Source organism: Oncorhynchus tshawytscha, linkage group LG16 (assembly GCF_018296145.1).
Source record: "Oncorhynchus tshawytscha isolate Ot180627B linkage group LG16, Otsh_v2.0, whole genome shotgun sequence".
In the NCBI taxonomy this organism is placed as follows: Eukaryota; Metazoa; Chordata; class Actinopteri; order Salmoniformes; family Salmonidae; genus Oncorhynchus; species Oncorhynchus tshawytscha.
The window spans coordinates 43077230-43091223 of NC_056444.1; the positions used below are offsets into that span (position 1 = coordinate 43077230).

Genomic DNA, 13994 nt, shown 5'->3' on the forward strand with positions numbered 1-13994 from the left:
CTATTCTTAACCCAACTATTAATGATATTACAGTAATACTGTATCACAAGCACTATGGACGCCACTTACACTGATACTATTACTACGGCTTCTGCTGCTGTCGTTGGACTGGTCTCCCCTGTGACCTACTGTGTGCTACTTACCACTAGATCCACTGTGAGGTGAGATTTTACTTCACACTCATGTTTATTACATGACAGCTGGGGCTGAGCTCACACAGCTGACCATTTCATGTGAGCTGTGCCAAGATTTTCCTCTTGTAGGACAATAAACGTGATTCTGATTCTGATTCTGATCAGCACACATCAAAAAGATCCCCAGCTCTCCACGGCTGTCTATCCCGGCGTCTGACATTGCAATCCGCAGCCGCAGCAGTAACCCCTATCTATAATTGATATCCTCAGCGCGGAATGGGCTGCCTCCCGCGTTTGAAGGGCTCTGCTCAAAGGTTGAGGATCTTGACAACTTCTTGCCCCTGTTTCCAGGGGCAGGGGGAGTTTGGCTGGGAGAAGGGGAGGGGCAATCATACTGGGAAAGAGCTTGTTCACACAAGATATTCTCCATGAAGAAAAGAATCAACACATCCTCATTGTCTTTTCCCCTTTACATTTTTTTATGTTGTATTTGAATTACTCATTTTAAATGCCCATGCAGATAGGGGGAGAGACATGCTAATAAAACTGTTCGCCTCTCATTCAGTGAGCGGGGAGAAAACCCTCTTATCTCCCCACCCCTTCCTCAACCCCCACCCCCCTCAGTAATAGGATAAGTACAGTATTTGGACCACATTGTCTGTTCTCCAATGCCCCTCCCCCTGTTTTCAACTTGTCATCTTGAATGGAGAAAATATATAATACTATAATATGCTTCCAGTCTGGCTTTGATTGGTAGTGTTCATGCAACATCGTTTTCAGTTCTGATACATTTATGGATTTTCTATCGATTGTTCATTAGATAGTCTTTGATATTAGTGAGGTGAAAACTTAAAAATTAAACTGCTGTTTGAAACAAGTGAGGTAAATGATTAACTATTTGAAGTGTTAAAAAAAAAGTGATGGTTACGTAGATGAAGACAAAGAAATCCCTTTTTTGTTTTTCGCATGGCCTAATTCTAGAAATAAATGCTGCTGTTGCACCACCCTGATTGCTTTCTACCCTGTTCAAAAGCGTCTCCTGCCTCGCTCCTGATGCATATTTTTACACTCTACAAACGCGCTCACACCATGACACGCTGCGCCGTTCCTTTATCATCCTCGTTTAAGCGCTCTCGGTGCCGCCGATAAGATAAACATCGCATCTACGCAATTTAGCTCACTTATCTGGCCTTCCCAGTCAGCAAAAGCGAGGCGGGTGTCAATTTTTGGTTGCTGTATTTATTTCATTAATTTTTCCCTCTCTCTCCATCACTTATTTTAACTCTGCCTCTCTACATCACCCTCCCTCCCTCAACCCCCTCAACCTCCAGTACCTTTTTTTGGCATCACTCTCTCCCTATCTCTTTAATTTTCTCTCCTCTTCGAGGGAGCACTTTTAAAGATAAGGTCGTTGGTGCTGGATTATTTAATGTCTCCGTCTGAGATGTTTGGGGGGTTTGGAACTGGGGTGGCTTTGGAGAGATGGTACAAAGACTAAGATGGGGGAATACAGAAAGGGTCTCAAATGGGGTGACCCTGAGATAGGGTGTGTGTGTTCGTGCGTGTGTGCATATGTGTGTACGTTGCACACAATCCACACAGTCAACATCCACTCAATCCCACCTTGACACTGTGCTTTTCTGGGTCATCTCCTTAGGTGGAGCTGTAATTTCCTTGTTCTAAAAGGATGAAGATTACGTGATGTTAGCGTTAGCTCCCCCAGTAATTCAAGCATGCTGTATGGCGGTGTTTGCGGCCTGGGTGCCTCCTCGGTGTTGAGGGGAGATAAAGTTGGGCTCAGTCAGAATGCGGTCCCCTCTCCTGCCTGCTGGCACAGCCCTTTAATTGGTAAAAATGCAGATAATTTTTTGATCAGGAGAAGGATTAGGCACCTTATCTGTCTGGAGTATCTTACTCCAAGATGAAAAGGCTCTGCTGAATTACACATACAAATTCTAGCCCCCTTCTCCTCTCCCTCACTCTTTCCCTCCATCTCCCTCCCTCCCTTGCCTCTTTTTCCCTCTTTTTTTTTTCTTTACACAAAGCGCTTCAGCAATTGACATCACAAAAGAGCATATGATTTATTAGGCTCTGTTTGATAAAGCTAAACGGTGTTGCGGGTCCCACAGCTTAGTGAAATTGCCTTGTAAACAGGCCATCTTTTCATGCACGCCTGCATTCTAATGTATGAGGTGTATATACCAGAAAGTGCTTGATAAGGGGAGACTGTAGAGGGATTTTGAAGTCAGGCAAAATTGAGGAAAGTATTGATGTGATTCTGTGTATCTGGTGTCAGTGTGTTTATGTGCATGTGTAGCTATTATATGGGGGTGTAAATCCATAAAAGTCTAGAGTAATCTAAAAAACATTTCCTTTAGTATGTAGTAGCTACATGTCCTATACAAATAGTTCACATCAAATTGTGTGTGTTTGTAGTATATCAGTGTGTTATACACTGTATTATTGGTATGTCAGTCTATACCTGTAAGCGCATGTGTACTCTGTGTGCGTGTGTTTGCATGCCTGCGCGTGTGTGTGTGTGTATGCACTCTGTGCTCATCACAGCCAGCCTCTGTGTCCCCATCCAGCGCATGTCTCCCTCCGCCCGTTTCCCTCCTAAATCCATCTCAGTGGCATTTTTACAGTATGTTGGCCGATAAGCTGGCAGGGTGAAAATGAATTATCTGCTAACGCGCCACCACCACTGCTATCACCACCTGTTTGTCCATGACGCCGGGGCCAACACTGCCTACCCATACGCTCAGCATGGAGATTATTGATTCATTACAAATTGCCATTAGATCATGACCATTAGTGTCGTCTCTAGCTCGGGCCCCTCTCTGTCAGCACGGGGCCCATGCATCACGACCGTCAGCGGCCCCTGGTCATTTGTACGGGCTGGTGGGAGGGACGAGGGGGGACAGGGGAGCGTGTGCCAACAGCACAGCAACACCGGGGCACTCCTATCACTCAGGGGATATCGAACGGCGCGGCGCAGACTGATCGCTTGCCACAGGAATTCCCTCACAGAGGCGGAAGGGAAAAAAGGAGGAGAGGAGCTAGGATCGGTTTTCCGTGTTGTGATGGGGGAGGGAAGATCAATCTGAGGGAAACGAACATCCAATGCCCTCGATCTTACCTCCCCATTCCTTTCCTCTCTGAATTTTTTTAGCACCAAAATTAAAATGTGTCAAGTTGAATTGAATGGAGGGCCGATACATAAAGTCAATTGGAGACAGAAATGAACGATTGCATTGGCTAACATATTGATGTAGTTGTGAGAGCAGAGCAGGGCAGGAAAGTGCACATGGCTGGCGAAGAGATGCCGGTTTTAGTGCACTTATTTTGTCATAGGGGGCGGTGTACGACACCCCTGGCTCCCACTGCATAGGGGGTTAGTTAAGTGCAATTGTTCTGAGACTTGAGGGCCCATGGGGGTCTTTCTCTTGAAGTAAGGTCAGACTTCATAGGATACTGTCTGTTTGGGGGTAAATCCCCTCCTCTGATGGGAAGAAAGGGCTGTGACGGTGGCCTGGTCAGGGCCCCACTGGACTAATGTGTTGGGTTACTAGCTGGCCAGGGGAAGGGGCTCCTGGCTGGGGATAATTCTGCCGTTGTCTGGGGACCGTCTTGTCTGGAGGTGCATGGCCAGTGATGCACTAGCAGGTCAAACAGGGTTGCAGGCGCACACACACAGATACACACACACACTTTTCTCAGGGCGGCAGGTAGCCTCGAGGTTAGAGAGTTGGGCCAGTAACAGAAAGGTTGCTGGTTTGAATACCGGAACAGTTAGGGTAAAAAATCTGTCACTGTGCCCTAATTGCTCCAGGGGTGCTGTGCAATGGTGACCCTGGCTGTCACCCCACTCCCTGTGGGTGTCTCAAGGGGAGTTGGGATATGCAAGAAACACATTTCCACTACACACTTGTGTGTAACAGGACAAATATAACCCCCCCCCCCAAAAAAATAGATATATTATTATTATTATTACCCTCTCAATTCCTCTTCTCTTCTGCTCTTTCCCTCCACTTTTGAGGTTTTTAAATATAGAGATACTCTAACAACCGTTTGCTTCTCCTAGACATTTAAGACCTCTCAAAGTCAAGTCTCTATTTATCCCTGTCTTTCTTTCCCGTTCCTCTCTTTCTCGCTCTGTTTTCCCCGTAAGGCAAATGTCTCTCTCCCCCATCTCTGTTCAGGAATGTAATAAGACGGGTTCCTTTTGTTCAGGATATTGTGTCTGTCTCCCTGGGTTAAAATTGCTCTCGGAAAGGCCCTTCAGAGGCCACCACACTAACACTGTTGTCTTTGTGAGAGGGCCAGATGTTAACTTCTTCCCCGAGGATTCCATGTCTGCCTTTTTTTCTTCTCTTTTTCTTTAGCCCTCTTTCATCCCCCTTCAACCATCCACTGCCACCACCTGTACCCCTTTTACTGGTCAGTGTGCAAAGACAGAGCGAGTGGGAGAGAGAGAGGGAGTGAGAGTGAGAGTGACAGAGAGAAATCAGGGGAGAATGCATGCTCACTAGATACTGTATAATGCTTTGCTGGAGTTATAAAGCCATGGCATTTGAGACGCTTTGAAACGCCCCATCCCCTCACCTCCCTCTCCCCTTTCCCTCCCCTCCTCCCACACCCCTAAGCCTCAGATTGGAAGTTGCCACGGCAGCACATCTGTCAGCAGGAGCCCCATGTGTTTTGAAGTGACAGGGTTTTATTTGAAAAGCCAGTTCAGATCGGACACTGAGACTCACAAGTCTCCCATTTATTCCTCAGAGTACTAAATACAATGGAAGAAATGGAGAGAGAGAATATGAAACAATACGAAACGGTAGAGAGAGTGAGGGAAATGAGTGGTAATACAATGATGGATGAATCAATTGAATCAAAATCCAGATTGACCTGTGATTGACCTCTGCTAGTTTCCTCTCTCAGCACATTAACAACGACCACATCCACGGGGAGAAGAAGGAGTTCGTGTGTCGCTGGGACGAGTGTTCACGGGAGAAGAAACCCTTCAAGGCCCAGTACATGCTGGTGGTCCACATGCGCAGGCACACCGGGGAGAAACCACACCGATGCACCGTAAGCACACTCCCACAACACTAGAGTCCTGCATTGGCCTGACTTTTAAGCCGAACCCTACCCATGCCCGCGGCGTTCAGGCCGTACCCTCCCCAGGCCTGATTGCTTCTGCCAAATTTAAGACCGGCCCTCCCTGAAATCAGAAATAACTTCCTCCTTTAGTAAATAGATTAGCTGCTCCTCTCTGTACACTCGCTCCCTGCTCACAGCTTGCTCTGCTCATGGCGCTCTGTGAGTATCCATAGAAATGGCTCGACTTGGGCTACTCTGCTCAATGATGAGACAGTTATTTTTCACTCTAGACTCCGACAAAACTCAAGGAACATTATTATTTTCTGTGAAATAATCTCTCCTGTCTTATTGTGATGAGGTTGAAGCCATGTTATGATCTTACTCAGATTTGACTGTACTGCACAGCAGAGCACGGTGATCAATTCATTGGACCCTAACCCAATGTGTAATGTTGGGGCCCGTCGGGCTCGGGTCGGGTAGTAGGGCTCTACACTCCCACAAAGTTGACTTTACATCCATGGCCTTAGATATAGGAAGACATAAAGAGATAGTCGTTGTTAAATGGTTGTGATGATTACATTTAATCAACAATCTGTCACATTACTGCATAGGTCAGTAATATTTTGGGGGTAATTGTTGTCTGCCAGGATGATGCAGAGCTGTGTTTGATGTGTGTGTTCTTCTTCTTCTTCTTCTGTGCAGTTTGAGGGCTGTCCCAAGGCCTACTCTCGCCTGGAGAACCTGAAGACCCACCTGCGCTCCCACACTGGAGAAAAGCCGTACGTCTGTGAACACGAGGGCTGCAACAAGGCCTTCTCCAACGCCTCAGACAGAGCCAAGCACCAGAACCGCACACACTCCAACGAGGTATAAACACACATGTTCACTCACTCACGCGCGCACACACATACAGTACATGTATGCACTCACGCAAATGCAGGGAAACATACGCGTGCGCACAAACACACACACAGCTCAGCGACAGGTAATTTACCTACACCACTGACTTTATGTGAACATGCTGTCCGTTGCTGGAGGCCTTTAGCGGCAGGTAGCCTAGCGGTTAAGAACTTTGGGACAGTAACCGAAAGGTCTCTCGTTAGAATACCTGAGCTGACTAGGTGAAAAATCCGTCAATGTGCCCTTGAGCAAGGCACTTAACCCTAATTACTGCTGTAAATCGCTCTGGATTAAAGTGACTAAATGACTAAAATATACAAATTTAGAAACAGAAGCATCCCCATCTACTCTCCTTCCAGAACATTGAATTAAATAGAACAGTGTACTAATATAATGTTCTATACTAACAAAATAATACAATATAATGTATTTCTATGTTCCAGAAACCCTACGTGTGTAAGATCCCGGGCTGCACCAAGCGCTACACAGACCCCAGTTCCCTACGCAAGCACGTCAAGACAGTGCACGGGCCCGAGGCGCACATTACCAAGAAGCAGCGCGGCGACACCTACCCACGACCCCCTCCCCAGGAGGGGGGGAATGGACAGGGCCTGTCACCAGGGCAGCTGGGAGGGTACGCAGACCAAAGGGAGTACAACCACTCTACCTCGAAACAGGACGAATGTCTGCAGGTCAAGTCCATCAAGACAGAGAAACCCATGGTGAGCCCCTCTCTGAGGTCTAACACTGCATAATGGGATAACCATAGAAATAGAATTACTGCCGCTGGTCCACCAAACACGAATCGTTGAATTGAATGGGGATGCCCATTCTAGTAATTATATTTCTATGGGGGTAACAGCCCAGCTCTATCTGAAATGTCACCCTAATACAGTAGCTTCTAACAACGCTCCATCTATTTTTACTTTAACTCTAACTGTGTAATGTACCGTGATGTTTACTTAAACCCGTGTACAGTACGTGTGTTTTGTGTGTAATCAAACCACTTACGAATAACCCTATAACGAATTAATGTTTTCTTCTGTCCAATTTTCCATGCATTACTCGTCCCTCTCTCTCTCTCTATGGACAGTGGGTAATCAGGTGAGATTAGGTGTCTCTTCATGTTGCCATGTTGCGTTTGTAAAAAAAACAACTAAAAAAAAACGTATGTCTCTCACTCACCTTGTAATACCCATTCAGTAGCCTGTTGGCCGCTTTCCTTATCTCCTCTTTCCATGTGGCATCAGCATTTGTCTCATTAGTCATCTTTACAAAGCTGTCCATGGTCGTCGCCACTTGGGATTGAAAAATTCTCTTGATTATAATCATTTTCTTTATTTTGGAGAGTAACGTTTGCTCAAAGCAAGTTAAATGCCTTAGGACAGAACTAACTGCATTTCGAACCATTTCCAATAATGTTTATGTGTAGAATGCCCAACAATGCCTAGGGCTCTATTGTGCAGCCAAATGCATTGGGTGGAACCAAGATGAGATGAGACTAGGCCCATTCAAACTACAAATTCTTGCCAAAAAATTGAGAATTTTTCTCTTCACTCCATTTGGGTAAATCAGAGTAAGCCCTTCCTTAGTCAGTCTGAAAATAATCCTTTGTCCACGTGGTTTACAGAAGAAAAGACATTGGACAAACCCACAGCTCTAGGAGGGAAAGATTGTCTGTGTTTACACATATTGTAATGACAGTTGAAAGCAAACCTCCAGTTCTGTGGCCTGTAGATTTGAAGGTGGTATTTGGTCATGATCAGACGGAATGCGTTAATATGATCAATCATTGTATTATTGTTTACTCCTGTGGAAAACATGTCCCAGGCAGCTGCATCACATGGTGTCATTGTGCGTTTTTATCACATGGCTCAGACCTTTAATAAAATAAAATGGTCCTTAAAGTGATACTTCGGGATTTTGGCAAGAGGCCCTTTATCTTCTTTCACAGAGTCAGATGAACTTGTGGATACCATTTACATGTCTCTGCGTGCAGGAAGTTGCAAACCAGCTCTAGCGCAATTGCTAACTAGCGTTAACGAAACTACCTCTAACTTCCTTCATACTGGAAACAGAGACATAAAAATCCCTTTAATGTGTCCCCTAATAATTGAGCCCTCCTATTCTTCCCCTCCCCTCCCGTCTTTTCTTTTCCCCTCCCTCTTCCACCTGTTTTCATCACTTACTTGATACTCGCACCCCTATTCCCCCCCGGCAGACGTCTCAGCCAAGCCCTGGCGGTCAGTCTACATGCAGCAGTGACCAGTCCTCCATCAGCGCCTATCCCAGCCGTGGAGTCCAGCTTGCTGTGAGGGGAGGGGTGGGACTAGGACTGGGCGAGGGACTGGGAGAGTACGAGGAGCTGGGGGATGAGGAGGAGAAGGTGTTGGAGGAGTTAGAAGGGGGCTGTGGGGCCCCCATCATGGACTCCACTGTGTCCACAGCCACAGCGGCTACGTTGGCGCTGCAGGCGAGGAGAAGTGTGGGCCGACCCATGAGATGGATGGAGCACATGAAGATGGAGAGGCTGAAGCAGGTGAACGGAGGAGGAGGCCCCATGCCCAGGCTGTCACCCACACCGCCACCCAAGGGACCTGCCATGCTGCCCGCCATCCTGGGGAAGGGTAAGGACCCACCATGGTCATATCCACCACCCTATCTGGGTCCTCTGAGGCTATACACAAAGAAAAATAGTGTTTCATTACAGGGACTTAGTACGGGTGTGAAGTGTGTTTTACATGCTGTACTCCATGGGCATTCAATATTGCTATTAAACGTCCCTGGACGCTGTAAAGGCGAATAGATATGTAAAATAATATTGACACTAGTATTGGGTTGTGAAAATAACTCCAAATGTCTCAGCAGATCTCAGTTTGATTACTTGGAATTTCCCCCTGGCAGATCGGACTTGAATACACAGGCGTAAAAAATTCTTAAAATTCTCTGTTCCGCTGGAAATCACTTTCAAACCCATATCGTATCACGCCATATATCATATCAGTGATTAAAGCATGTAATAGAATTTCATGGCCAAACTGTGCCAGTTGTATTTGTGAGAAGGTTGCATCTGTCTGAGGGATCTCTCTTCACTTATATTGTGCTCATCTTTCTCTCTATCCCCGCTCTCTCTCTTTCTCGCCCTCTTTTTTTCTTTCTCCCCCTCACACACCTCCACTACCCCTCCTTCTTCTTTTCTTTTTCTGTCTCCCCTCTCTCTCTCCCTCCCCTATCTTTCTCCTCCTCTGTCTCTCCCTCCCTCTCTCTCGCCCTCCTCAGATCCATACCTGGGCAGGTTATCCCAGCCGAAGCCTCCCCCTCGTCCTGAGCTGGGAAGCACAGAACTTACGGTGCTCAGCATGCTCCACAGCATCGAGCGCGGTGACCGGCGGGACAGCTGTGGTAGCGCCACCAGCTCAGCATACCTGAGCAGCAGCCGGCGCTCCTCGGGTATCTCGCCGTGCTTCTCGTCGCGGCGCTCCAGCCAGGCATCCCAGAGCGAGGCAGCCAACACCCCTAGTCACCACTACCGCCACCACAACCTCAGCTCCGCCGACTCCTACGACCCCATCTCTACCGACGCCTCACGCCGCTCCAGCGAGGCCAGTCAGTGCGGGGGAGGTGGTGGAGGAGGAGGGGTGTTTGTGGGTGGGGGGTGGGCGGGTGTTGGGGGAGGGACCAAGGGGATGCTCAACCTCACGCCTGCACAGCACTACTACCTGAAGGCCAAGTACGCTGCTGCCACGGGCGGCCCACCCCCAACACCGCTGCCCAACATAGAGTGCATGAGTCTGAAGACCCGCATGGCCATGATGGGCGAGGTCCAGGACGGAGCTGGAGGCAACTATGTGATGCCCCAGCTGGTCAGGTCGCGCCGCTGCAGCGATGGCAGCACCACCAACAGGTACGGGTGCCACGGTGGCTACCGAGACTACTGGCGGAGGGGCTTCTACCCCGGCGAGGGCCCAGGGAACGGTCCGGACCGGAGGGCCAGCGACCCCGTGCGGACCCACCCTCAGCAAGCACCGGAGTTCTTTGGGCTGCCCCAGGTCCAGTGCTTCAGCAGCCTTAACAACATACACCCTCTGCCCCCGCTATCAGGCCTCCAGCACCCCACGGCAAAGGGCCGCAGCTTCAGTCTGCAGAACTACACGCGCTCCGACGTGAACCTACAGAGAGGGGGCCTGCTCTCCTCGCCCTGCCCCCCCAGCATCATGGAGAACACAGCCCTGGAGGCCCTGGCCATGGAGGAAGGGGGGATGCTGGGGGATGAGGACATGCTGCCTGACGACATGGTGCAGTACCTCCGCTCACAGGACAAGGCAGGCTCCTACAACAACTACATGGAGAACCAGGTGGCTGGGGACAATGGACATCTCCCTGGGGGGGAGTTACAGGACCAGGGCCCAGGGCTGAACCAGTGCTTCCACAGCCCCCAACAGCACCAACAGCGGCAGGAACTGGAGAGAAAGAGCCCTAGTAAAGACGGCATGCCCATCCAGTGGAATGAGGTGAGCTCAGGGAGCGCTGAGAGGTCTCCACAGAGACAGCCCCAGGCCCAGTCCCAGCAGAGGTGTAGTCGATGGGCCGCCACAGAGCAGCACCAAGGTCTGGCTGCCGGTTCGCCATTAGGGAGGTTTGGGAACATGGTGGTGCAGCCACAACAACCATTCGCCAGAGAGTTCCAGAACCAACGCTGTGCCCAGCCAGCCCAGTCCCAACCTCAGCCTCCATGCGGGCTAAAGTCAGAGGTGACCACCCACTCCTGCATGGAGATGAAAGGGAATGACCACAACCCCACACACACCTTTGGCCGCCCTGACTTCTCCCAGATCACCCTGGGGCCTCTGCCCCAGGGCTACGGCCAGCAGAAGTATCACAACCAGAACCACAGAACCTCCAGGCAGATCGGAGAAAACCTGCTCCTCAGCCGGGCCTCCATGGACAGCCTATCCAGCCTCTCCCCGGAACTCCACCACCAACTCCTGGCCGCCGCCTCCCCCCGCCTGCAGCAGGCCAACAGCAGGCACCCGGCCAGACCACAGCAATACCTGAATCTCCAACCAAGCACCACCAACGGTAGCCATGTCAACCATACCCATCAGAACATCTCCCAGCAGCAGCAGAGTCTGAGCAACCAAGGCAGCCACTGCTCCCTGGCCCGTCAGGTGTCCGGGCTGAAGCTGGAGGTTCCTGACCAGGACTATCTGGACCAGGGCTTCAGCGACCAGGCTGTGTGCTTTGACCCGGTGGAGGCAAAGGCCTCGTCCTTCCCTCCCCTGGAGGAGCAGTGTCTGCTGGAAACCATGACCGAGCAGGTGGGTCTAGATGTGCACTCCTCAGTCCCGGCCTGCCTACTATCTCCGGGTGCCGACGAGGTGACCAGTACGGTGGACAGTGGCGTGGGCGGCTCAGCCAACGTGCTAGACGACGTGGTGGCGCTGGACTTCGACGCCATGCTGGATAATGTGGGGTTGGGCTACGACCAGAGTAGTCTGGTATCGGGGGTGATCAGCCCCTCCATCTTCCAAGGCCTGTCCCGGACCTCGTCCCGCCTCACCACTCCCCGGGCCTCTGCCACCTTCCACAGCACCGCGGGCATGGTGCCTTCCAACCTCAGCAACATGGCCATCGGGGACATGAGCTCCTTCCTCACCACCCTCGCAGAGGAGAGCAAGTTCCTGGCCATCATGCAGTAACTAACTCCGTCCTTCCTTCGCTCTATCCCTCCCTCCCCTGTCTAAAAGGAAATAGAGGAAAAACCTGATGCATGTAAAGAACTGAAAGAGGAAAAAAGATGGCAAAACTTATGACAAAGCGACAAATTATCACAGTTTATTATACTTACCTAAAGTGTTTCCCGAAACAGATTTGTTGCCAAAATGATTTATTTTGTAAAAGTGTCATCCCCTCTCATCTGAGGTAGGGGATGTGTCAAAAATTATATATAGGTATATTCAATTTCTGTAATGAAGGCTATTTTTGGAAGCCCTTCCCTTTGTATTACTGATGAGCGAGTGAGGCCACTGATGGCATTTCTGGTCTTGTCCCTTTGGAACATTATTCTGTGTATCGTTGCTGTTTTTTTTGCTGTACACTGTTGGTATAAATGCATGTTGTATTCAAGGTCAAACATAAACACTGTCTTCATAAGTACATAGACTAGCCCACGTGCTAAGTATCTAATCCTATTGGATGTGCCATTTACCATTATGTTCCAACAATCGCCTCATATAAATCCTTATGTTATCAGGTCATAAGAGGGTCAAAAGTCCCCTGGTTGTTATCTTTCTGTATTTACTTGTTATAGAAAGATTCTAATTTTGTTAGTATGTTACTTTTGAGAATATGTAAATGTTAATGTTTCAGTGCTTCTACCAAGTCTTACCAAGTGGGTGTGTTTGACAGAGTATTACGATAATATTCAAAGTCTAATTACAAGCGCCAAAACGTAGCCCTTTAGTTCATACTCCAATGGCTTGTTTTGCAATGTCTGTAATGGTACTCACAGGTGTATATATACCAATGTGGGGTTTTTTCTCCATATTTTCTTTGTGAAAATCAGATTTTTGTTTTGAGGTGCTTTCTGTAGAAAACAAGCATTTATGGACAGTATGGGACATATTCTTTTTACTTTTTTTATACAACAGATCATCCATTAATTCTAAGCGTAGCACATGATTCACTGATTTTAAAAAAGGGTACCATTTGTTTTCTGTTTTTTTATCCACAATTGTATTTGACCATTTTAGAAATGTGATCCTTTTTTTGTCTGATAGACATTTATAGCGGATCATCCATATTTTATTCTCCAAAAGAGTACAATATATGTCCTGCCACTATGGAGTGCAGTGACCCTTTCAACAGTGTTAGTATCACCTTGCAATCCCACATGACAGTGTACAGTATTTGAAATAGTTTCCTTAATCTTCAGTGGCAAAGTAAGAGGTACAGAATTGTTTTGATGTTTTTTGGTACTTTTTTGTCTTTGTAGCTGTAGTTGTAGCTGTGCATCGGTGTTTTGTTTTGGAAGAAGTAAGAACTCATTCCCTCGTGAAAGGACCAGAGTGAATGGCCATGAGGTATGTGCCTTAATAAAACCTGCCTGTCGGAAAATAAAAAGATCACTGCCAATCTTCCATTGTTAATTCTGAAAAGAAACACATGTTAAGTGTCTTGTGAGACCTGTAAAATTCACATAAACATGTATATTTAAAAACGGATTATCGAAAAGACTGAAATGTGTGAAATGCATTAACTTTCATGTTTGTTAATCTTTTTTCTTTCTTTTTTTACTATTGCCTTTTTTTATACCTGTAAATATATGACTCTTTCTGTAGGTTTAGCTCAGATATGAGGATGAGGCAGAGGGGTCAATAAAGAAATGACTCTTAAAAGCAGGGATTCCCAGACCAGGCAGATTTGGCTCTGAGTGGTGAAGAGCCACTTTGCTCTTTTCTAACTGACCACAAATGTTTGTATGGTTTTAATAAAAAAAGGAAATTATATTTCAAGTCTTCTGTCTTGCATGTGTGCTGGTTTGGATACAATGAAACACAGACTCAGATTGATGTGATCCGATCTTCTATAGGTTACATAGGTTTGTTGGATTTAAAGTCATTAACCCACCACGACAAACAAATAAACGAGAGAATGATCCATTGACTGCGAACGTCACTGCCATTTCTGCATACGACAAACTACATTGGTAAGAATTACTGCATTACCAAGCATTACTAATAAAGTCACTGTCCTTGTAATGGGATTAAATCACTAAACAATCTCTGTCTAAACCTCAGGCTATCAGGTTGAGAGCTTCTGTACTCTCAAATCAAATCTAGTTCCAAAATATTGGGTCAA

The 13994-nt window shown here is 47.7% G+C and overlaps 1 protein-coding gene across 1 annotated transcript in view; it reads left to right on the top strand.

The window, feature by feature from the left end:
• The window catches only part of LOC112215160 (transcriptional activator GLI3), a 180563-nt gene extending 166915 nt beyond the window's left edge, over positions 1-13648 (top strand). The window contains exons 11-15 of the mRNA XM_024374105.1: positions 5073-5222; positions 5937-6101; positions 6578-6856; positions 8356-8761; positions 9414-13648. Coding sequence (XP_024229873.1) covers positions 5073-5222; positions 5937-6101; positions 6578-6856; positions 8356-8761; positions 9414-11833 — 3420 coding nt within the window. The 3' untranslated portion in view covers positions 11834-13648. The remainder of the gene's footprint in view (positions 1-5072; positions 5223-5936; positions 6102-6577; positions 6857-8355; positions 8762-9413) is intronic.
• The last annotated feature ends 346 nt before the right edge of the window (positions 13649-13994 follow it).